Genomic DNA, 24674 nt, shown 5'->3' on the forward strand with positions numbered 1-24674 from the left:
TCAACTTTTACGGACAAAACGAGCTTATTTTCAATTACATGTACAACAATTACGTTCTAGGGTTGAATTTTCAACGTGGACCAATAGATCAACAGGACAATGTAGTAATTTGTCATCAAACTCTTCATCGTAAACATAATGAACATATAAGACACGTGCTTCCTTGCATGAGATATCAACAACATATGGGGCCAATATTGTACCAGATCAACAATGTTGGCATGAATGCCTCTTGTTAATTCATAGTTACACCAATGTTATTCGAAAATCATTGTTTCCAAAATCATCGTATCTAATCATTGTGCCCACGTTGTTTGCGTTATGGGTGGTTTTATTCGACGGTAGTGATTAGAGCTTGACATATTCCGGTTACGACATATGTGATAAGATAAAAACCTACTACTAATTAAAAGAATCTAAAAAAAAAGAAATTTATTTCAATAATCAAAGATATATATATATATATATATATATATATATATATATATATATATATATATATATATATATATATATATATATATATATATATATATATATATATATATATATATATATATATATATATATCGAAAGACCCGACGTTACGAACTCTCAATATATATCATGATCGTCAGACCAGGGAAAGTTTGAGACTTCGAAATCAATTTTCTAGCTTCTGGTACGATAACCACACTCAAACGTGGTGAACGGATAAAAAGATTAAAACCCACTATTTACAGATTAAAAGAATTTAAAATCAAGAATTTATTTATTCGAACAATCTAAAATACATGAAATACGCGACGTTTCGATCTCACCCTAGAGATCATCGTCAGGTGTGAGGTGTCAGGTGTGACCTGACGATGATCTCTAGGGTGCGACATATGTGACTGGTCACCGCAGCTAAGTGGCCACCACACTGACCTATCAAACGTTTTAACCTAATCTGTTGGTTAGTGCATTTGTCTATCAGATGGTCGCCCCGGGTTCGATACCTGACTTTTTAAATCCTTCCTAATGGCTTTTTCCCTCCCTTTTGAGAATGACTTTTGGTATTAAAATCTTCTTTTTGCTTCTCCTTTACTTGGACGATTTGCGAAACAAAAGAATGACATGAAAAGAAATTAATAAGATTAAGTTGAAAATCATATCGTTCTTGACAAGGAACTGTTGTAGTCAGATAATGACAGATCTAAACCTCATTCTTTTTCATTGTCTTTTCTATCCTTTTGTTGTTTTTATCTATCTTCTTTTTTTCTTTTCAAGGGTGCTTGCTTGAGCAGCCCTTTGGCCTTCTCTTGGACTTCATACGAAAGCCTTCTCAATTTCATTCTTGTTCTGTTTGCAAATTATCTTATAACATACTCAATGAAAAAAATTGAAATTCAATTGAAATTGAAAGACGATATTTTTATTGAATAGCACACATTTGTTAATCAGTCAATCGGACTACTGTGAGCTGCGTTCACACCACCACTAGTTGATTACTTAGACCGGTCCAAATGGTTCCGTACCTGGAACGAGCCAAATTTGGAACGGACGAAATCAGTGTGCGGTCACGCACGCGTCGCTAATAAGCTACGTAGAGTTATGATTTGCCCCGCAAGATGTCGCCGTGGGTATTCTAATCCGTGAAAACATTTTTAATTTCAACTCATGGCTATCTAGATATTCTAAAAAATCCTACAATCAACTTTGCAAAATACATCAAAAAAGGTCTCCCTCTATATACCATAGAAATGGTTGGAGTGTAAATTTCCTAATCCTAATCCCGAGGTAAACATTTATATGATAGATTAATGAGTCCATGTCTGCTATTTATCTTACAAATTGTGATGACTGCAGTTGATTCTTATATCCGGAGACATCAATCTATCGTAAAACAAACCATACCAATCAATACCATCACAATCTATGGGATGTATATACCAATCAATACCTTCACAATCTACGGGATGTATATACCAATCAATACCATCACAATCTATGGGTTCTATTGACAGTGCTATGACTGTTATAACAAGAAAAATGTTTGAAGACATCAGGAGAAATTGCAGTTCTGATTCAGGAGTCGCCCTTTTAGACCCTATGAACAATTTTCTACCACTCATTTTCTTGGACCTCTTACCAGAGAAAAAACAAACAATAAAACGAAAATAAAGTCTATTTTCTACGATAGTTTTATGATTTATTTCTACTTCAGGACAAGGACAGTGATCAGTAGTGATAACGGTGTCCGTGGTAACGCGGGTAAGCATGACCGCCGTGGTAATATCCACCGCCAAAGAATGGAGGAGGCGCGATGAATCCGTATTGTGGACCATGGGCGTGGTACGGAGCATATCCATCCTTGTATCCACTTTTGTAGGTGTTCTTGGTGTAGGTGTCCTTTGCCTTATAACCTTTGTCTTTGCCATAACTGTCTTCGTAACTCTCTTTGTAGCTGTTTTTGTTTGAAAGAAAAGAAAATAGTACTAAAATGTGTAATCATTAGTCAGTTTATACTGTGTCGTTTCACATTACAGTACACTGATCGAGGAGCCATGTCTTAGTCCAGAAGACTAGTATTAATCTAGACTATTCACGAGGTTGTTACATCGGTTATAGAGAATCAGCTTAGACTGGTCTAGAATTGATAGTTTGGTTGAACCAAAATGAGCTTAGACAGGTCTCAACTTGTTACTTTTGTTATAGAAACAAGTGGCCCTGGTCAGATTGGTTAGAGAACCCAGTAGAACTGAAATGTACTCAGACTGGTGTTCAAATCGCAGAACTAGCTCCGCAGCTGGCAAAATGGTTCTTGTCTACCGTTTGCCACGGTAACGCCACATGAAATAAGTTGTGGAAACAAACTTTGGTTCATAAATGTAAAAAAGGGATCGCGTTTTGACTGAGCCCTGATAGTACCGGTATTTATATACTACCTAGAAGTCTAATATTTGCTAAGCTTTAGCAAGTAGGTGTCCCATTGTTACAGAAGACACCAGTGCCATACCTATCATCCTCATAGCTTTCTCCATAGCCATCATCATAGCTCTCCTCGTAGCCATCATCATAGCTCTCCTCGTAGCCATCATCATGGCTTTCCTCGTAGTCATCATAGTTTTTCTCATAGCTTTCACCATAGCCATCATCATAGCTATCTTCTTCTGAGCCGTTGTAGTCTTCATCGTAATAGGTGCCTTCATCGTCGTATGAGGTGCAGTGGTCTCCACAATATTTCGGTGGATCGTTCGGTTCATAGCGATAATCAGTATACTCTGTAAGCAAAATGAGCAGCGTCTTAATACGTTAGAGTTAAGAGAATTAAGTGGTTTCCCAGATTTTAAACATTCCTCTTAGTAACCAATGAGTCCAACAATTACACGTTTTCCATGCGAAGTTCGATCCTCTAAACTCACTTTGAGAAATTGGGAGTACACGCAATACTTACTGTAACTGGCGGCAGCCACGGCTACAAGAGCCATCATGACAAGGAAAACTAACTTCATCCTGTAGACAACAAGAAACATATTCCCTACACATTTTTACCATATTCAGTACGTACGCAACAACCGAATCGTACAAGCGATAAGAAAGGTGCTGAACAATTAACGCATGTTCGATCGAGTTTTCTGTACGCCGAAATTCGTTTTGATTGTGAATAGATTTCAGATGTAACAGTACAGGATTCCACAATTAACCAACAGACACGTACCTGATACTAACAGGGCGGCTCTTTTCCGAGATAAGACGCTGAACGGTTTTCGTGTTTGGTTTATATACGCGTTTTGGGGGGATATGAATCATTTACACAGGTGAAGTTTATTTCTTATTTTCGCGTGGTTTATTTATTACGACTTCTACGTTGAATTCGGTCATAAATCGTTTTGTATCACTTGCAACTGTCCACTACCCGTAATCTATGTATGTATGTACCTGTAAGTAAACGACGTGAATGAACTGGTTCGATTTCGCAATGTTGCCGCCGTTGCGCTTCTCGGTGAAGTAGAACATCAAAATCCGTTTAACTATATGTACTTAAGTTATACAGTGGAAGCTCGGTTACAACGAACATCACGGGACCAGAAAATCTGTTCGTTATAACCGATAGTTCTATATACAGCGTAACCTCGTTACAACGAACTTCACGGGACCAGAAAATCTGTTCGTTATAACCGATAGTTCTATATACAGCGTAACCTCGTTACAACGAACTTCACGGGACCAGAAAATCTGTTCGTTATAACCGATAGTTCTATATACAGCGTAACCTCGTTACAACGAACTTCACGGGACCAGAAAATCTGTTCGTTATAACCGATAGTTCTATATACAGCGGAACCTCGTTACAACGAACTTCAGGAGACCAGAAAATCTGTTCGTTATAACCGATAGTTCTATATACAGCGGAACCTCGTTACAACGAACTTCAGGAGACCAGAAAATCTGTTCGTTATAACCGATAGTTCTATATACGGCGGAACCTCGTTACAACGAACTTCAGGAGACCAGAAAATCTGTTCGTTATAATCGATAGTTCTATATACAACGAGACCTCGTTACAACGAACTTCAGGAGACCAGAAAATCTGTTCGTTATAACCGATAGTTCTATATACAGCGGAACCTCGTTACAACGAACTTCAGGAGACCAGAAAATCTGTTCGTTATAACCGATACTTCGTTATATTCAGTATGAAATATTATTTACAAGCTGCAGATCGAAGATATTGTCTGGACCTGGAGGAGAGTTCTTGTCCCTTTTCGTAATTAAAGTTGTTACCGATTACATACAGATTTCGTATCGAAAGAACATGCGACCGTTAATACGAATCAACCAATCAGCGAACCGCCAGATAAAACTACTACGTCAAATCATTTTTTCTTTAAATCTATAAAGCAACGAATCTTTGTCTTTTATTTTCATACAAAATCTACAAAATGTTTCTTAACCCGTAGTTACGTGATCGACATACACAAGCTCATACAGTATTACAAAACAATTTAACGTAAATCAAATGAATTCATAGAAAAAAAAGAATTTCACAATGTATTTGATATATACAGAATTGAAGCCATTTTCTTGTTTACGCGTTGAAATACATGTGTCACATAATGTTTATTCTACGTCGATTTGAGACATTTGTTACGGAAGAGAAGAAATAATTGATTTCACGTAAAAGCTGCCTTCGAAGGAATTTACTATCACACGTATAATACGGTACAACAATTCCGTGGAGTAGGTTTTTTGGGGGGCCATTACACGGTACCTATTTCTGAATTGGATATGATATCTATTACGATTCATGGATTTTGACAGTTCAGCGATAACGGTATGGGAATTAATGGGGTAGTGGCAAGCGAAATTTCATCATCATCCACCGCTAGGTGTCGCTAGTGTGCAGTACGACCCGCAATATTTGTATATATTGTTCAAGTTATTATCAGTTTTACTTTATAGACGATGATTTAATTTTTGTTAATCCTCTATGTACCAAAAGTTTTGGTTAGAATGTAATAAACTAACTTATCTTATCTTACGTCGATGCTGGATTTCTTCTCAAACTCAACTAACAGTAATTTCTCAAATACTATGCATGATGTACCCAAAATTGTGCCACGTATGAACTCTAAACACTAATACGAGTTTATCTAGACTGAAAGATCAAAGTTACTTGAAAATGAACTAATTTTGATCGAGTTGATATCTCAAAAGGCGCCATCTGACGGGATAGCTGATGTACCGGTACCCCATCGGAACTGTTGTGTAGATAGTTGATCGGTTACCATACCATGTAATTAACAATATCAGCAACTTGCTAAAATGCTTTCAGACATTTAACACCAAAGCCGCGATCCCGATTCAGCCCGGGAAAATTGGCGCGATTTTGCCAGTGCCTAATTAGAGAGCGCGTTCACACGTAAACCACTCACTCGGTACTAAAGAATAATTCAATTCGCTTAATCAAAGCGAATTGAATCAATTCCGGAACCTGCAGCAATTCATGACGCTCGTCTGAACGCAGCTTTAGTGTATGAAGTGTGCACGACCAGTTTTGAAAAGTGTGCTGATAAAAAGTCTAATATCTGGTGTTTGTATTTTCAATTAGAAATATCTCAGGTGAAGCACTGAACAAATGTGAAGTGTGGCCGATCAAAACTTGAATGTTGATAAAGTATCAAAATTTCCGAGATGTAGAGGTGGTTCTGATACCTGCACGAGTTCTGCCATATTTCACACTACCAGCGCGTATGTTTACATAATGTACATTACGATATAATAAAAAAGAGAATACAGAAAAAAAAGTTCATCCGATTTTGCTCTGACATCAGGTGTTTATCCGATATATCAACCGACTGTCGATGAATTTATAGTTGGAACACCTGTCGTCGGACGCACGGCACCACCTGATCAACTGAACGGCAACTCGGTCGCTATATAGTCATCGGTCTCTTCGACGAAACGCGTCGGAGCAGCCCGGTTCGAGTCGGCGGTCGCCTCCATTTCGACCGCTTTCAAAAGCATCTGAAACATACTCGGCTGCGGTTCGGCCGGTTTGTTAGCGCTATAGGCGACGCCCAGCGGCCGAGGCACGGGCGATTCCGTACGGCCGACGAACGACAACTCGCTATCGGAGCAATCCTCTTCCGCGTCGTAATACTCGTCGTCGCCGTCCTCGTCATCGTCGTCGGTGACGTCATCGTTATTTGCGCGCTTGCTCGCCGAGTGGATGGCGTTTAATCGCATTTTGTAATGACGAAAGCCGATCGGGGCGTTCGGCATTCTCACCGCGTAGTTATTCAAAGCGCAGCGGAAGTTTGCCTTCCATTTTTTCGGATTCTCATTTTTGCTGTCGTATTTATCTGAAATAAACAGAAACACAAACAATTCAGTAAACTACGAATACAGATCGTATCAGTCGGCACCAGGTGTTTTATCCACCGAAGCCACAATACGGTATAAGTAAGAATACAGCATTGTACAAGACAGCACTTAACTATATACAAAAAATACCCCTTTCTAGAATCACAGGGAAAATTGTGCTTTCGTTTTTACAGAAATTGCCCTCTCCAGATGGAAAGTCTTGATTACGATAGCCTCTTAACACCCAGGGCCCAGTTCCACAGTTCTGAGTTAAGATTTAGCGCTGAGTTAATTCATTGAAAATGAACTGATTTTAACTCAGAGTTAACTCTAACTCACAACTGTGGAACTGGATCCTCATGGACAATCATATGGCTCAGATTCATGACCGATCTAAGACCGACTTAATCGCTATATCCTTGATCGCTATATACTTAATCGCTATATCCTTGATCGCTATATACTTAATCTACTATAATAGCCGATCTCAAAACTAAGACTAGTCTAAGCTTATTTCAGTTCTACATGTATAACCAACCTAACAACTTTGGACTAGTCTAAGCTCATTTTGGATCTAACAGCTTAATACGCTAAAGATTGAAGACCACTTTTGGACTTTTCACCTGAACTCAATCTTAGTCCAGTCTAAGCTTCGTGCATTGTCTCAAAGTTGAAGCTGGTTCCACTAGTTCCCGCCTATACTTACTGGTATGAATCGCCCATCGCTTGAAGATGACCGCGTCGTCATTGATCCAATTGGCAGCGCTGCGATGACGCCACGGCAACTGTAGAATCGTTCTATCCCTATCGACCCATTTCAATCCGGGAATCTCCCTGGAGTTCACCTGTACGGCCAGCCAATCGGGCATCCGGAATTGCTTCCTTTTCCGCAGCTTAATCGGAAGTTTCGTCGAAGAGGCGGCGGATGCTTGGTTGACTACCGTCGGTATGGCCGATCCGTCATCGTCGTCGTCAGAACTGCCTTCGAAATCTAAGTCCGAAATTTTGCTGATAGGGGGCGCCCGGGTACACTGTTCGGGTTTTCCCCGTCCTAAGATACGTATTCGTTTACTCGGCTTTCGCGGCGAATACTGACGTCGTTTCGGCCACCGACTCGAACAGGCCGCAGTCCCCATAATTCGCTTTTCACCGTCGGAATTACTATTTGAAACGGCTTCAGCCGGCGCGGAAGACAAACGTAAATTCCGGACTCTAGATGGCGTCGTAGTCGATTTAGAAGGTATATTGTGGTTTGATTTGCTAGTTTTGTCGCGTGTAAACCCGCTTGGCTGTGGTTTAATGACAGTACGCACAGTCGATCGGATTCCACGGGAGGTATTTCCGTATTTCGACGTCGATTCGCTTACACTAGTCATAATTTCGAATTTAACGGCGCTGTCTACCGGCGTCGCGGTAGGCGGCGCTCTTTCGACGCTGACGTCAGAACATTCGTCGTCTGCCGGTTCTGATTTAATAACGACGGGAAAGTTCGTCTGCACTAGAATCGGCGTGAACGCTTCGGTTTTACCCTCGAGCTCATTCTCGGTCTCCTGAGCCCGGTCAGTGACGTCGCGCGTATCCAATAAACGCGACATAAGCTCAGCCGAACGCGACTGGCCAGGTTGCGAAAACTCGCGTTTTCTCGCAAAATCTCGCGCGTACGCGATTTTCAACGCCTGCGTACCGGTTCGACCGGTCGTTAGGACGTTCCCGCTATCCGAGTTTCTATCCGTATGTCGTGAGACGGCGGTCGAGTCGGGACGAGTCAATACGGGGCGAGGTATGTCCGACGACAAGGCGGGACTCGCGACGAACGGGTTAACCGACGGCGTAGAAACTCGAATGATACCGCCAGCAGCCGGGCGCGGTATACTCAATCCGAGATTAGCCGGGGAGGGTATTGTTAGTCTCTCCTCTGCTGTTGGAGACATATCTACCGGTTGAGATTCGGACCGGCGGTCAGTTCGTTTACCGGCCAGGTACGACTTCAACGCGTGCATGCCACTGGTCCCTGGCGAATCGAGCGAACCAGGCCGGATAGGCGCGTCGACAACGGGCACCGGGATCGTGAACGCATCCGACGATTGCGAATCGGTGCCGGTAGATGACGCTACCGGTGTCGGTATTTCGCAGTCTTTACCGCTGGTCTTGCTTTCCACGCTCAGGTCGAGCGGCAACTCGTCGGAGTCGACCAGAAACTGGTCGCAATTTATAACCGACGACCGGCGCGCCACGTCGGCATGCGCGCCCTCTATAACCGGGCTACTATCCGACAAACTCAAACACGACCCCCCGCTAAGCTGTAAATAATTCAAGCTATTCGCGTCCGCTTTAAACACGGGGGGTGAAGATAATTTCAACGGCGCCAGACCGACCGGCTTCGAGCACGGGATGTCCAATTTGACGACGGCGGCGCCATCTAGCGACTTAGTAGACGCGGGTTTGATTCTGGCGATGGACGCCATCGATCGAATGACGGCGTCTGACGACGGCTGTAGTGGATCTAGCGGAATAACCATCGGACCATCCGGGTTGTGCACGTCGACTTTCATATTCTCGACCGGTACGGGAATATTCAAACGCCGTATGTCATCGTCGATGGATACGTCACTCAACACGGCCGCCGCGTCAGTAAGCTCCTCCTTCTTTATAATGGCGTCGTAATAGTCCGCCCCGCCCACTTCGCGTATCGTCTGCTGTAGCTGCGGTACGGGTAGAATCTTTATCTCGAACAAAGCGTCGGAAGTGTTGGCAGATTCATCGTTAACGCGTCGACCGATATCTGTCGGGTTCGGCTCGGTTTTGAAGAGTTTATCGTCGCTTCTAGTTTCGGCAGCGATCGGTGCCGCTTTATCCCTGCTCTTGCATCGACGACCGACTCGGCCAGCGCGGCCAGAATCTACGAATTTCTTTTCCATCTTCGATCAACGTTCGTCATTACTAAAAATATAAACCGATAAGAAATGTTACCGATCAGAAATCGCAATCAACGTTTCAAAATATCGTTGGCCGCCATATTGGGTTTCCGTCTTTAATGCGACCAGCCAGGATCCACCAGGTGCCGCTAGTGAGCAGTAGGGCATCAAATACTGCGGCAATAGTGGATTCCACTTGTGGCAAATAAGGATCCACCAGATGTCGCTAATGTGCAGTAGGGCATCAAATACTGCGGCAATAGTGGATTCCACTTGTGGCAAATAAGGATCCACCAGATGTCGCTAGTGTGCAGTAGGGCATCAAATACTGCGGCAATAGTGGATTCCACTTGTGGCAAGTGAGGATCCACCAGGTGCCGCTAGTGAGCAGTAGGGCATCAAATACTGCGGCAATAGTGGATTCCATTCGTGGCAAGTGAGGATCCACCAGGTGCCGCTAGTGAGCAGTAGGGCGTCAAATACTGCGGCAATAGTGGACTCCACTTGTGGCAAGTGAGGATTCACCAGGTGTCGCTAGCGTGAAGTAGGACATGAACAGTAGAATGGCAGTAGACTTGACGAATGAGGATGCACTATAGTAGGCCTATATACTAATGAAGAATGATCTAGAATCTATCTGTATCTTAGAATAGGCCCGATACACGTCACTCTCGGCCTAACGTGATTGACATACAGATAATTATTATAATCAAATAGTTGATAAGTTTTATCCGTATGAGCAAGTGAATTATGGTAAGCATGATAAACTCTCTCATTTCTGGGAGATGAACATATCATCGGGAATAGCTCAACATCATGATTATGTTCAGGGAAAAGCGCATCCCCCCGTGGTGCGGGAAAAAAAGCCTCTCAACTGAAAGAAGCCGGTTACAAAGTGGCACAAATATCGAACCATAATGACTTAAGAATTTAGGTTTTAAAAGGAATGTGAAATATGTTCCCTAATGATGAAAGCATAGGGAGTTGACATATAAAGCCTCCAGTAGCAGATAAGATAGGACCCAGGTCCCCGAGGTACACGGCTTTACAAATGTGTTCTTACAAATTCATTAAACACTTTGCATACTGCACTGTTGCAGACTTATTCTTTAAATTCATAATAAGTCATAGTACCCGCCCTGAGCTAAGCCAGGTGTTTGATCCCTGTAAGGGGTCACCCCTCTCGGGGGTAACATTTCAATCATAACTTGTACGTATGTGTCTATCGCTTTAACTCTAGTCGTATTATAATCGATATTGGCAGTCTACACCCATGCGCCATCTATCCGATTTGGCTGTCATCGACGTTGTGTCTTAAAGGGTTTAGAGGTCGCTGGGCACCGTAACAATTCGGTATATTGTAAATTCATTGCACTGTGGCAAGTGAGGATCCACCGGGTGTTGAAGGGCGTGTAAGTGGAGGAAAACCTTCCTCGGGCATATTCATAAGAACCTTTAGAGTTTACGGGGCGATACTATCGGGACATCCTCCTCCGGCAGGGATTCGAACTTAATCGCCGAATTGCCAAGGTACAAAAACCCTACCACACTAGACCGAGCTAGGTAGTGTGGTAGGGCTTCGTGCAGTGATGCCATCAGGTTCGAATCCCTGCCTGGGAATAATGAGGAACCCTGTAGGTGGCGCCCTCTAGGAGCGGATTTAGAGGGGGCGCAATTGTGTCCTTCAAATTTTCATTATTAATTTCTAAACCGTAACATTCGGTCACCAGAATCCAGGAAATGCAATCTAAGAGGGGTCCGATTTAAAAGATTTCTAAAAATGTCAGTCCCCGGGCGTCAGTGGCACCCTCATCGGGAAAGCTGTGAACCTCTTGAGTTCTAAATATGATCCACCAGTGGGTCCACTTGTCAATCGGTGGCGCCCTCAGTGGGGAAATTAAGAACCTTCAGTCAATGGTGCAGTGAACCTCTAATGTCAGGAGTCTTAGTCAATGTCAATTGATCCATCAGTGGTGCCCCCTGTCTGGGAACTGAGAACCTCTTCGAGCCAAGGGAGGTTCATTTCTGATCCACCTGGCCTCGGCAGAAGACAGAGAGAAACCTGTTGTTAGTAAATCAGTGTAGTGTGTCAGTAGTGTCTGTTAGCTGGAGGAGTAAGGAGTATCAATCACTATTGCGTTCATAATTTGTGTGCGAATCAGAAGATATTTAACAAAACTGTTTCATAATCGAGTTCCATATGTGTATATATATATATATATACTCCAAACTACTCATCAAACTATCAGAGATTACGACAACAACATTACACACATTTATAACAACATTTAACCACTGCTGACTTAGCATAGAGATACTGACCCCTCATTGTATAGCGGACAAAATCTCATAAATTTAGATCCAAATTGAGGAAATAATTTCTTTTCTTAAATACACTAACTTGACCCGAACATGAAGGAACCTACTTACTAGCAACTTTCAATTTGACTTATTCAGTTGGGTTAAAATTGGACTTCGAGTTAGTCCTGGTAGAGGTCTATTTCAAGTCTATTTAGTCAAATTGTAACCCACGCTAACTCTGTGCCCAGTTTTTGAGCGCAAATTCAACTTCAAGACTTGCGATTAGCTGATATTTAATGTTTAGAAGTCAAACACTAATCTAAGATCATCGAAAATATCAAACTTTTAAACTGATAGTGGAACTAGGCTACGCAAAGATCATTGAAAATGAACTAAATTCAGTTCAGGTCAAATTTAGCGCATAAGATACCGACCGATTTCGACAATTATTGCGCCCGCTTTATAAAGTGGTCGCGCTTTCTAAAAAAAGTCAGCAGTGGTCGCGACATCCGATCGATTTAGAAAACAAAACACAAATAACGATATCGATTGTTGTTCGGTATTTTTTTTTCTTCAATTTTCTCGCTATATCATTTGACAGCAAAACACACGTATGCATCGTAAAATCATGCGTTTATAGAGAGAGAGAGAGAGAGATAGAGGATACTCGCGAGTTTGAATATTTCGCGGTATAAAAAATAATTTGTCATCTCCGACAATCTAATCTTCACCGCGCCCGGCATTTTTTTCATTTCTTCACATTTCGCCGGTTTTCGAAAAAAACTATATCGCTCGTGAAGCTTTTGATTACGACGGAAATTGGCGACGATTTCGAGGTGGTTAATATACACACATGGAACTGGATAGTACATCGAGTATATTACAATATTTGATAAATCATGTTTTTTGTTTTTCGTTTACGAATCTCGTGGTAACGTTTTTTTTTTTTCGACGCGATAAAAAAATATTCTACCTTCGCGACGATTCGTGCAACTGTCAATCCGCAGCCTGGAGGAGGACCCTAGGACCTCAGGTATTCAATACACTTACGCTATTCTTCTGAGATATTTCATATCAGACATTTTATCAGAACACTTTCAAAAACTGATCATCCACACTTCACATGTGTTCAGTGCTTCACCTGAGACATTTCTAATTGAAAATGAGCTACAAACACCAGATATTAGACATTTTATCAGAACACTTTCAAAAACTGATCGTCCACACTTCACATGTGTTCAGTGCTTCACCTGAGACATTATTTAATTGAAAATGAACTACAAACACCAGATATTAGACATTTTATCAGAACACTTTCAAAAACTGATCGTCCACACTTCACATGTGTTCAGTGCTTCACTTGAGACATTTCTAATTGAAAATGAACTACTAACACCAGATATTAGACATTTTATCAGCACACTTTCAAAAACTGATCACCCACACTTCACATGTGTTCAGTACTTCACTTCAGAGATTTCTTTTATGTCAATGTAAATGAACTACAAACACCAGATATTAGACATTTTATAGCGAAAGTAAGTTGCGAGTTCCAGGCTGCAGATTGACACCTGTTTATTACACCAAAAATGCGATTCATTTCGAACCTGTATACTACATCACTACACAACTATATTTGTAACCTAATATTTACACGAAAATTAAGTCGAACGTGGTTAACAGTAAGTACATACTTACTATTGATTTGAACAGAATAATGACCGTAGCTGTAAACCAGGCCCCAGTTCCACAGTCGCGAGTTAGAGTTAACTCCGAGTTAAAGTTAGTTCATTTTCAATGAGTTAACTTTGAGTGAAACCTAACCTCAGAACTGTGGAACTGGCCACAGAACCACTAGAATTTTCTACGCGATAACAATAAAATTAAAATTACGTAAGACAATATTATTCTCGAGTTATGTACAATCGTTTGTCGAAGTCATAATCAGGCCTAAGCGAAGAAAGAAAAACTGTGAAAATTAGGCGAAAATAAAACGATGCCTTTTTTCTCCTAATCGGCTGCTGTGTCATTTTGTAAACTGGCAATGAAATTTGTAATCAGTTCATTTCTACAACTGTCGTCGGGTCTGTTATGGTTATGACCATGATAAAAAATAGAATAAAAGAAATTTACAGGATTGATAGGCGGCCAGCCGGGTCAACGTTTAAGCTCAGCAGAAATAAGGAATCATCGAAATGAGAAGGTATCGATTTCTTTCACGTTAATTGAAACTATTCTCTAAGCCTGTTGCTATATACTTGGAATGATTTTTGTAAGCGAGTATTATAGAGATTGTACTAAAATTTTGTGAAGCGAAGTTACCAAAATTGTAAGCGTCATATGTACAGGGAAAATTGGCCAATAATTTTGAACCCCACCCGACCTTGCGTTCATAAGAATTCGAATTATAAATCGGCCTTTATAGATATTATCGGGCTATATAAAAATACACATAATTTGTTTGTTTAATCATCATTATATTTTCTAGCGGTGAGCAGGTTTTTTTTCAATCATTTCATGATTCAGTGAAGAAAATTCTGCTTTGTACCAGCTTTGAACAGTCGATATCTAATTATCAGGACCCAGTTCCACAGTTGCGAGTTAGAGTTAACTCAAAAGAGTTAAAATTAGTTCATTTTCAATGAGTCAACTCAGGGTCAAATCTTAACTCCGAACTGTGGAACTGGACCCTGGATTCTACCATACAAACATGGCTGAATCCATCATCCCCCCAATGACATCAACAAATTACCTACACTATCAATAATTCAATATTCAGAACCTTCGATAGAGCTTTCAAAATGCTCTCGATGACATCATCAAATTGCTACTGATAAAATCTTCGAGATGACAAAGCCGAAGACATCCGCAAAATAGTAGTCACTTTGATGATGTCATAGGGTGATTTCCGGACGACTTATGAACACAATAGTGATATACGAACGATACTCTCCTCCAGCGCTAGAAATTTACACGCGTCATCTTAAAAATGAGACTTTAAACATTAAATGCAACATCTGAAATTACGAACACAAAACGACCGCCGCATGAAACTCGGTCAATTCGATTAATCTCACGCGCGCCGTGAACAATTCTAGCCGTCCGCTAACTCTGGGCACGCGTCGCCATTCGAGAATTTCCATTTCGCCCAATTCTCAATCGTTTGTCAACTCTTCGAATGGATGTATACGCGACCGAACCGTTTTACCGTGTGTACCCCGCGGTGCCGCGTATTAATCTACCCCCTTAAATTGCGCCTACCCAACCGTGCGATGTATGACATGATTCGTCGATCTCAACTGAAAGATGGCAGCACCCGTCAAACATTGTAAATATAAGCGACTAACCACATGTCTTACTACAGGTTATGTGATACACCGCACTGAGGGAAAACTTAATATATAAGATAGCAGTAACCCGTTAAAAACGTAGTCCTACAACATCTGACTAATTTTCCAAATATCTTGTAGAATTTTCTACAGCACCTTCGGAAAAGAATTTGTCAATGCTGACAGTATGATTTCAAATCAACCGAGATGATTATCCCTGATTAACCCTTTCAGTGCTGATGCTGGAGATATTTAAAGATTTAAAAAAAATTCCGCTCTAGTGTCCAAAAACGGGCATTGTGCAGTCGTGTATCGTAAGTTACTGTTAGACAGGTGCTGCCATCTTTCAATAGAGATAAGAAATGATAACTTTAATACACCGCAATGCAGTGTACTATAGCAAAGTCCATCACCGATGTATACACCGCACCGCGGGGTAGATGCATTGAAAGGTTTAGGCCGATCGCTGGCATTTAATCCGGGGAATTATCGGTGTGAGCTAAACTGATAATGCTATCCATCACTTCGTCCATGTGTTGCTCTAGAACGGACGGCCGGGCGGACGAGGCCGACGAACTGGCGGCGGCGGGGGTATCACCGGTATCCGCGTTGCTGTATCGATGCGTGTGCGGGTTCGTGCGCATGTGCACGTTCATACCGCATTCGCTCGGCGACTGAAACAAACACCCGTCGATCGGGCACAGGTAAAACGTGGCGGCGCCGTCCGGACCGCCGCCGTGCGCGAATATCATCAAGTCCGTTTCGGTCGGGTGGTGGAGCTGCATGTGGCGTTTCGCTTTGGCGATGTTCGCGTGGTTCAGTTCGTTCATCGTTTCGAGCTTGTCGCAGTAGAAACAACTGTACTGGCGCTTCTCGGCGTCGCCGCCGCCGCCGCCCGTGTCATCGACTACGGGTACGACCTCGAGCTCCGCAGTCGAATCGGCGCGCGCAAACTTCGGCACCGGCGCCAACGAGCACATGCTCACGTGCGTCTCCATCGCGGCGACGTCCGTGTTGAAATACGCGCACTCGACGCGTTTGCATATGAACACGCGCGCCGGTTGACGGTTGGCGCGCGCGCGGATGTTCCACGCGATCACGTAGTTGGACGTCTCGGCGGCGGTCGCGTGCGCCGCGAGGCAGTGCGCGCGCACGTCGGCCGTGCGCAGGAACCGCTGGTTGCAGCTGAAACACTGCAGCATCCCGGGGAAGTAGTCGTCGGTCTGGTCGGCCGAGCGATGAGCCACGGCGTACGGCGGCGCGTTCGATATGCGCGCCGCTCGTTTACTTTTGCGACTGCGTTTACGGAATCCCGACGTCGCCGAGTCATCGGTAACTAGGTCGGACTCGTTACCGGCATTCTCGTTGTAGTTGATGCGTTTACGCCGGCGCAGACTCCGCGAGCCCGGAGACGTCGATAAAGCGCCCTCTAGATCTAAGTCTTCATCGTTGCGGTTGATCGCGTCGTCGTCCCGTGACGAATCCGCGACGACTCGAGGCGTGACTGACGACTCCGCGATGACTTCACGCGCCGACGACGAAGACTCCTTGATGGCCCGATCGACGATCGCTCGGTCGAGAACTACACGCGCGACCGCTTTCCCGACAGCGCCACTTTCGTCCGTCTGCGACGACGCGACTAAATCCTCGTCGTTTTCCTCTAAATCATCGCCGCTATCAGGATTAACGTCATCATCCCTCTCATCATCGACGGTTTCCCCGTCGTCGTCGGCTACGGCTTCGTATTTCACGTGCCGCGGATGACGCGTGTAATGCTGCTCGAGACCGGTCGCGAACACGTACAACGCCGGACATTTCGGATGCGCGCACAGATAGCAGAGTTTGCGACGTTTTTGCGACTCGGCGCGACAGTCGACGACCACGAGCGGTTTACCGGGCGCGCATCGTTTCAAGTGTTCTTTAATCGCCGGCAAACTGTCGCCGGTGAACGCCGAGCCGTTCGGACAGTACGAACACCGGTATTTCACAGTCCGGTCGACAGACGCCGTCTTTTTATGTTTCGCGCGACGCATGATCGTCACCTTGTACCGCGTCGACTCGACCGACGTTTCGCAACAATCGTCGTCGACCGGCGGCGGGTGCGCGTACGCCAGGTGGTCGCCGTGTACGCGATAGTGATCGTTCATCTGGTCCTCGTCGCGCGTTGCCACCGCGCAGTCCGGATGCCGGCAAATGTAGACGATCTTACGACGTTTCAGCTGCTCCTGACGCAGATCGACGACGAAGAACGACTTCGTGTCCGGGTGTTTCTCGATCAGGTGGCGCTTCTGCACGGCGAGGTCCGGGTTGCCGTAGCAACATATCTGACACTCGTACATCACGGGACTGCGATGGACGATCTCTTTCTCCGCGCCGCCGCCGTTTTCATCGTCGCCGTCCTCCTTCTCGTAGTCGTATTCCTCCTCGTCGAAGTCCAACTCGATGTCGGTTACGACTAAATCGCGGTCGGGATGCTCGAGTCGGACGTGGCTGGCGACGCGGCTACGTTTGCTCGACTCGTAGCTACAATACGGACAGCCGAACCGCTGCGCGCCGAGGTGTATGTTGATCAGGTGTTTCAGAATGGACGTCTTGTCGTGCGCGTTGTACTTGCACCGGCGGCACATGTACACTTTCGCCGAATCGCCGCCGGCGCCCGAGTCCTCGCGCGTGATTTTAATCACGACGTTCGGATCGAGTTTACGCGAGCCGACCGTCAACACGCGACACTGCGCCGGGCCCGACGCGGCGTCGCGCTCCTTCAACCGTTGCTGCACGATCTCGTAGTCGTCGAGCGGTTCCTCCTTGACGACGACGGCCGGCGTCGGAGCGGTCGTCACCGATATGACTTCGCTCGCCGTCACGACCGTCGGAGCCGGTGCCGGAGCGTTCTTCTCCATTATGATGCGACCGTTACGGAAACGAGGCACGTACGCCACCTGTCGACCGGCTGACTGGTCGACGCCGCCGCTGATAATCGCGCGCATCATTAACGCCGGACTAGCCGTTGTGGTCGACTGCGCGACCGGACTAGCGATCGTAATCGGCGCGCATAGTCCGGCGGTGCGTATCGAGGGACCTACGGCGCCGGCTGGAGCGCGCATCACGGTGCGATCACCAGGTGGCGCCGCCGAGCTACGCTGCGTGAATATCTGCGAGTTCGACGAGTTGAGTAGTATGGGTATCGCACCGGGACTGTTCGCCGGTGGAGTCCCCGCGACGAAGCAATAGCGAATCTGTCCTTTATTCGCCGAGTTCGGTATCGGTAGCAAGTAACCCTTATTCGCCGGCGAATTAGCCGTCGACGGGGCGTTGAACGTCGACGGCGCGTTGAAGGTCGACGGCGCGTTGAAGGTCGACGGCGCTACGCTCGGATTCAACGCGCAGTTGATCCGCGTCGTTGCGGTCGTCGCGGCGACTCCTGGCGAACGCACCATCAGTATCTGTTTATTGCCGGCGCTCGTCAGGTTGAACTGCTGCGGAGAAACGATACGCAGTATCGGAGATTGAGTCGAGGATGGCACGGACGGTTTCGGCATCGAGACGATCGACGTTAGTCCCGTGCTCATGCATCTAGTCGTCGTAGTGACCGCACCGGCGCCGCTGCTAGTCATTCGCAACGCGTCCATCGGGCTAGCGGTGGTCGTCGATCTAGTTGCCGCCGGCGGAACGACCGTGCGTATAGTCACCGCGGCGGTCTGAGTGGTCGTAGCGGGCACCGCAGCACGCGTCGGTTGAGGGTTCGAAGCGCCGTCGCAGTGGAACGCACGTTCGTCGACCGGCAATATCGACTGGTTCAAATCGCCGTGACGACGCTGACAATGCGCCTCGACGTTCGAGTAGTGGTCGGACACGTGGTCGCACAGGCCGCACCGGAAAAACATGAAGTTCTGCGTCAACATCGACACGGAGTCGTACGCGCGTTTGCACCGCGGAACCGGGTCGACGCGATAAACGACCGGTTTCGCGTCGGCGATGTCGACGACGAGCTTACGCGAATTCGAGTGCCGCATGTTCGCGTGTCGCATCACCGACGACGGCGCTGCGGCGACGAACTCGCACTGACTGCAGCGCCATCTATTAGCCGTCGATGGCGTTAAACCGGCGTCGTCGCGCAGGTCGTCGGGCACGTCCAATTCTTTGCGCAGGATCTCGTGCGTCGCGTCGGTCGCGTTGAAAAGGCGCGCGTCGACCGGCGACTCGGCGTCGAGGTAGTGGCCGGCGAGGTCGACGTCCTCGCAGCTGATGTGCACATCGTAGCACCGGTTCAACGCGGCGACCAACCACGCCGACAGCTTCTTATAGCAGATGATCAAACGCGTGTTCAACGCGCTGCGCGAGTGTTTCACGTTCATGTGGCCGATCATCGTCGACAGGTAGCGCGTTTTGAAGACATCGCCGCGTCCCTGATAGCGACAGTTGCTGCACTCCCACAATTTGCCGACGCCGCGATGCGTGAAAACGTGCCGTTCGATCAGAGTCCGTTCGACCGCGCGAAAGCTGCAGTAATAGCAGAAATAACGACACGCGCCGACGGTCGCCGCGTCGGCGAGCGCCGACGACGGGTCCACCAGCTTACGCAGCTCGAACAAATCGGCGTTCGTGTAATGGTACTCGGGCGACGACGCAACGCCGTCCGGTTTCCGAGCGTCCAATACGAGCAGCATGTGGCTGTCGAATCCGACGCCGTGCGCCGACTGGTGGTGCGCCAACAACGCTTTACGCGTCAACGCCTGGTAGCGACATTTCGTGCAGAGGAACACGTGGTTCATCGTGTGTTCGACGAATTTCGCCTTGCTCGACGTCGAGTAGTTGCAGTGGTTGCACATGAACAACGCGACGTCCTTGGCGCGGCCGCCGCGCCACAACGTCGGCACCTTCTGCACGAAGCCGCACAGCCGCGACGCGTTCACCTTCGTTTGCAGCTCGTCCTGAACGACGAGCAGGTTCAAGTTGACCGTTAGGTTCGCGTTCGGCGCCGCGCTTGCGTCGATTGTGCGCCCCGTGTCGTGATCCGCCTCGCGCGTCGACGGCGCCTGCTTCTCAAAATGCTCGACAGGCGGCGTCACGACAGGGTCGAGGTCGTTGTTTAACAACGCGTCGTCGGCGAGGCTACAAACGCTTTCGATTTGTATGAACTGATCATCATCATCGTCATCATCATCCACTTCATTGTTATTCCGATAATCCGAATTCGTAGACAAATCGATCTTATCCTCGTTCTTCTTCTCTTCGTCTCTCTTATTCTCGTCCTCGTCGCTCGTCTTCGACGGAACGTGCGCGATCGAGCGAACCGAATCGATCGAGATATCGTTCTCCGTTGCGCTTTCAATTATTTCCACGTCCGCGCTATCCGTTTCCATGGCGACGTTTGCGCTCTCGGCAACGTCACCGGTTTCTATAGCGATGACATCCGCGTCGTCGGTTACTATAGTTACGTCGTCGTCATCATTAACCGACTCCGTATCCATAGCGACGACTTCGTCAGTCTCAGTTTCTATAGCAACGATATCCGCATCGGCGCCAGTATCGTTATCGATAGCGACGCAGTCTGTTTCTATGGCGACAATATCCGTATCGGTTTCTATAGCGACTACATCGGCATCTGTTTCATCATTCGTTTCTATGGCGACATCGGTACTACGCTCGGTAACCACCACAACCGGATCCTTTTCTGAAGCACCAACGTTCGTTTCTATAGCGACAACATCCGTATCCGAGTCGTTATTTGTTTCTAAAGCAACGACATCCGCGTCGGTTTCTATGGCGATGAGATTATCGTCAGTTTCCTGGGTAACGTTATCGGTCTCTATAGAGATATCATCGGCATCACAATTCGTTTCTATAGCAACAACATCTGTATCCTTTTCTATAGCAACACGATCAGTTTCTATAGCAACATTGTCTTCATTTTTAGCAACATCATCGGAAACGTGTGCTGTATCCGTATTGGTATCCATAGCGACTACATCGTCGTCGGTTTCGCTGACCTTCGGGTCATCGGTCGCTGTAGCAACGACCTTCGTATCGTTGTCATTGGTTTCTTTAGCAACGGAATTCTGGTCGCGTTCTCGTAGCGTTTTCACGTCGGTTATAACGCACGTTACATCATCACTTTCATCATCGTCCTCATTCAAGCCCACCTCCACTTTCTGCTCAGCGACTGACGAATTCAGATTTTCGTCGACATTTTCATCGGCATTTTCATCTTCTTCATCAGCATTTTCATCTTTTTCATCGGCATTTTCATCTTTTCCATCGGCATTTTCACATTTTTCGCCAGCATATTCACATTTTTCGTCGGCATTTCCATCTTTTTCGTCGGCATTTTCATCTTTTTCGTCCATGTTTTCCGTAATCTCCTCGTTCCCGCGTAACGACACGACACTATCCAACCGGATCTCCGGAAACTTCGACGAACTTTCTGCGACCGGCGGCGCCCCCTCGCCTGAACTACTACTACCGCTGCGGTCGGAACCTGCCGCGATCGTCTGATCTTCGCGTGGACCAGCTTTCGCACGAGCAGTACTGTCACATTTCGCGATATCGTCCGTTCCTTTCAGGTATTTGCCGAGACGCGTTATTTCCTTTTCGGAATGTCGGTCTCCATTTTCGATCGAAGCTACGTATTTAGCAAAGGCGTCATCTTTGGAGGTCGGATCCGCGCGACTGCTGCTGTTAGCGATAAGCCTCGCGTCGTCTTCTTCCGTCCTCGTCTCCGTCAAGCTATCGACCGCGTCGATCGAGTGTTCGAACCGGTCCTCGCGAGTGTCGCTCCCGCTCGGCCCTACAAGTGAAAAACATCGAATTCAATGCTCGACAGTACGACAAAATTTGCAAGCGTTCTCAATTCGTGTTCGCAAGTCGAATTCTAAATCATGGCTGCTGAAGTAGCAAGGCTTTCAATCCCCCAAATATACGAAAAATTCAAATTAAAAAAATTAATTCAAATGAGCTTTCGTGTAATCTTCTTTCATTTTTACGTCAGCTCAATTATATATTTCAAAGCGATGAGCAGCATTGATAGAATATCAACATTCACTAAGGTAGGCGCAGAAGATATCTTACAAGGGGCGCCTGATTTTCAGAGGGATGGCTGTCCATCTAAACCTGTTAAGGCTAAAAAAAATTGATACCTTGTTTCTCCGCTCTGCTGAGCTTAAATGTTGACCCGGCCGGCCGCCTATCTACCCTATACATTACTTTTTTTTTAAATCGTGATCAATTTTACCATAACAGACGAAGAAATGAACTGTTTACAAATTTTATCATATTTTACAAAAATGACCCGGCCGCTGCGGAGAAACAAGGTATTATTTTTTTTTTCGCCTAATGCGGGGATATTGTAATGTTTTTATCTTAAAGCATTTGACTTCCAAACCGTCGGAACTCAGGTCACGTATCAACATATTGCTTTTCGCTTCACCAAAAATCTATACCACGACATTCCGATATCACATATGCTGGTTATTCATTCGGTTTCTCGTCATCCCAAAATATACGAACCTGTTCAGTGCCGACTAATTCGTACCCTTAAAGTGCTGCAAATAATTCGATAAGTTCAAATAACTGCTCGTTAGTTACAAAAATTCCGCCGTGCTGCCATCTTCCATTTGAGATAAAAACTAATAATAAACCATCAAAACACCACGCAGAAAGTGCTGATCAATTTATAACATGTCGTTGCTTTATGAAATAAATCGATTGATGTGAACATTTACATTTTTCGGAATTAAAGCTAGCCACCAGTCAGCCATCTTGAAAGCAAAATAACCTCCAAATAAAATAGTGTTCATCTTCATGCATAATTACCATAAAGATTTAAGGATTCTCGACATGGTATCCGAGTTGTCGCGGTACAGCCAAAATCATATTTAATTCCCCAACACCCCGGACGTTGTCCAGGGGATATGAAAGATAAAATAAACTCACCAGAATCAGGACTTTTTTCATCGCTGTCTTTTTGATTTCCGTTACATTTCGCTTCGAAGCAATCGTCTTTATCGGATGACGCCGGCTTTATATCAGATGGTGTTGGAGAAGTTAGTTCCCACCACCTCGGCACCTGACTGGTAGCTGCTGCTGCTGCTGCTGGCGGTGCCTCTGACTGACTCATGTGGCCTTTCTACTACCATTCAAACCTACACGACAAAACTGGTACAAAAAGGTCAAATAAAAAAAATTCCCCAATTCATGATGATGTATGATGGATCCTCACTTGCCACAAGTGGAATTCGTTATAGTAGCAGTTGATGTCCTATTGCACACTAGCGACACCTGGTGGATCCTTTATTGCTACAAGTGAAATCCCCTATTACCACAATATAAGATGATGTCCCACCTCATACTAGCGACACCTGGAGGATCCTCACTTGCCACAAGTGGAATTCTCTAATGCTGCAGTTGATATCCTACTGCACACTAGCGACACCTGGTGAATCATCACAAAAAGTGGACTCCTTTGTTGCCGCAGTAGTTGATGTCCTACTGCACACTAGCGACACCTGTTGGATACTCACTTACCACATTCAATAAATTTATTGAGATATATTTATTCAGATGTTTTTAGGTGGTCATTAGGGTCTAACTGCAGTTTGGGTCACCTATCCAATGGGTGGCGCCAAAGTGTTAATAAAGATTAGTGTTATGGGTAGGTCGGGTACATAAACCATTAGGGACACCTAAACTGCAGTCATACAAGCTCGAATGCACTTAATTCATTGCTGAATCTCAATTCATGTTTACTAGGTTCGTATAAAATAACGGGTCGTGTAGTACTATACAAATAGTAATTTCACCCGCCGCCATTTCTAATAAACATTGCCCGTAAAGTGTCGCCACCTACAATGCATTTTCTATCTATTTACGGTCGAAAATACACGATTTAACTCGAAATCGCGAATTATTTCGATTGAAAATATATTCCAATAAATCTTCGTTGTCGGCACTTACCTAAGAACGACATTTTGTGAAGATTCGACGTCGTGAAACGGGTCTAAAATCGGGTTTTAGCTCGAATTATTCACCCTCTATTTAGCCGCCATTTTCTTTAACTGCGTCGAGTCCATTGTCGGTATAGGGGTGGTAGATACGACGGAGTTCGGCGGAAATATCCGAACGATACCGAGATATGCGAGTGGTGCGATATCCCGATGAGTGGAATTTCACGGAAACGTCCGAACGATTCCGGCCGGTAGATCGGAGACCCAATCTCTTACAGGTGTAGGTGATCGTCGAAACACTGAAAATGAAACTCGATAGGCCAAACAAACTTCGAAGAACTTATTCTCTTTTTCTCGAA

The 24674-nt window shown here is 45.5% G+C and overlaps 1 protein-coding gene across 4 annotated transcripts; it reads right to left on the reverse strand.

Annotated features, from left to right (window-relative positions):
• Window positions 1-4871: 4871 nt before the first annotated feature.
• LOC141907479 (uncharacterized) lies at window positions 4872-24406 on the reverse strand. Of its 4 annotated transcripts, none has more exons than XM_074797131.1 (3): window positions 24326-24406; window positions 7535-9768; window positions 4872-6827 (listed from the first exon to the last, which is right to left on the reverse strand). In XM_074797131.1, exons 2-3 carry the CDS (start codon window positions 9744-9746, stop codon window positions 6376-6378), a joined length of 2664 nt encoding a protein of 887 aa, XP_074653232.1. In that variant the 5' UTR covers window positions 9747-9768; window positions 24326-24406; the 3' UTR covers window positions 4872-6375. The 4 variants fall into 4 exon arrangements, with proteins under 4 accessions (XP_074653232.1, XP_074653235.1, XP_074653233.1 ...); XM_074797134.1 differs by lacking the exon at window positions 24326-24406 and adding an exon at window positions 23306-23357; XM_074797132.1 differs by lacking the exon at window positions 24326-24406 and adding an exon at window positions 15076-15847.
• Between the last annotated feature and the right edge of the window lie 268 nt (window positions 24407-24674).

Source organism: Tubulanus polymorphus, chromosome 6 (assembly GCF_964204645.1).
Source record: "Tubulanus polymorphus chromosome 6, tnTubPoly1.2, whole genome shotgun sequence".
Classification (NCBI taxonomy): domain Eukaryota; kingdom Metazoa; phylum Nemertea; class Palaeonemertea; order Tubulaniformes; family Tubulanidae; genus Tubulanus; species Tubulanus polymorphus.

Excerpts from the sequence above, each read along its gene's own strand:
- LOC141907479 (XM_074797131.1), bottom strand. The coding sequence starts at position 9,746 with ATGGAAAAGAAATTCGTAGATTCTGGCCGCGCTGGCCGAGTCGGTCGT. Across the intron at positions 6,828-7,534 it reads GCGATGGGCGATTCATACCA|ATAAATACGACAGCAAAAAT; the intron begins GTAAGTATAGGC and ends TGTTTATTTCAG.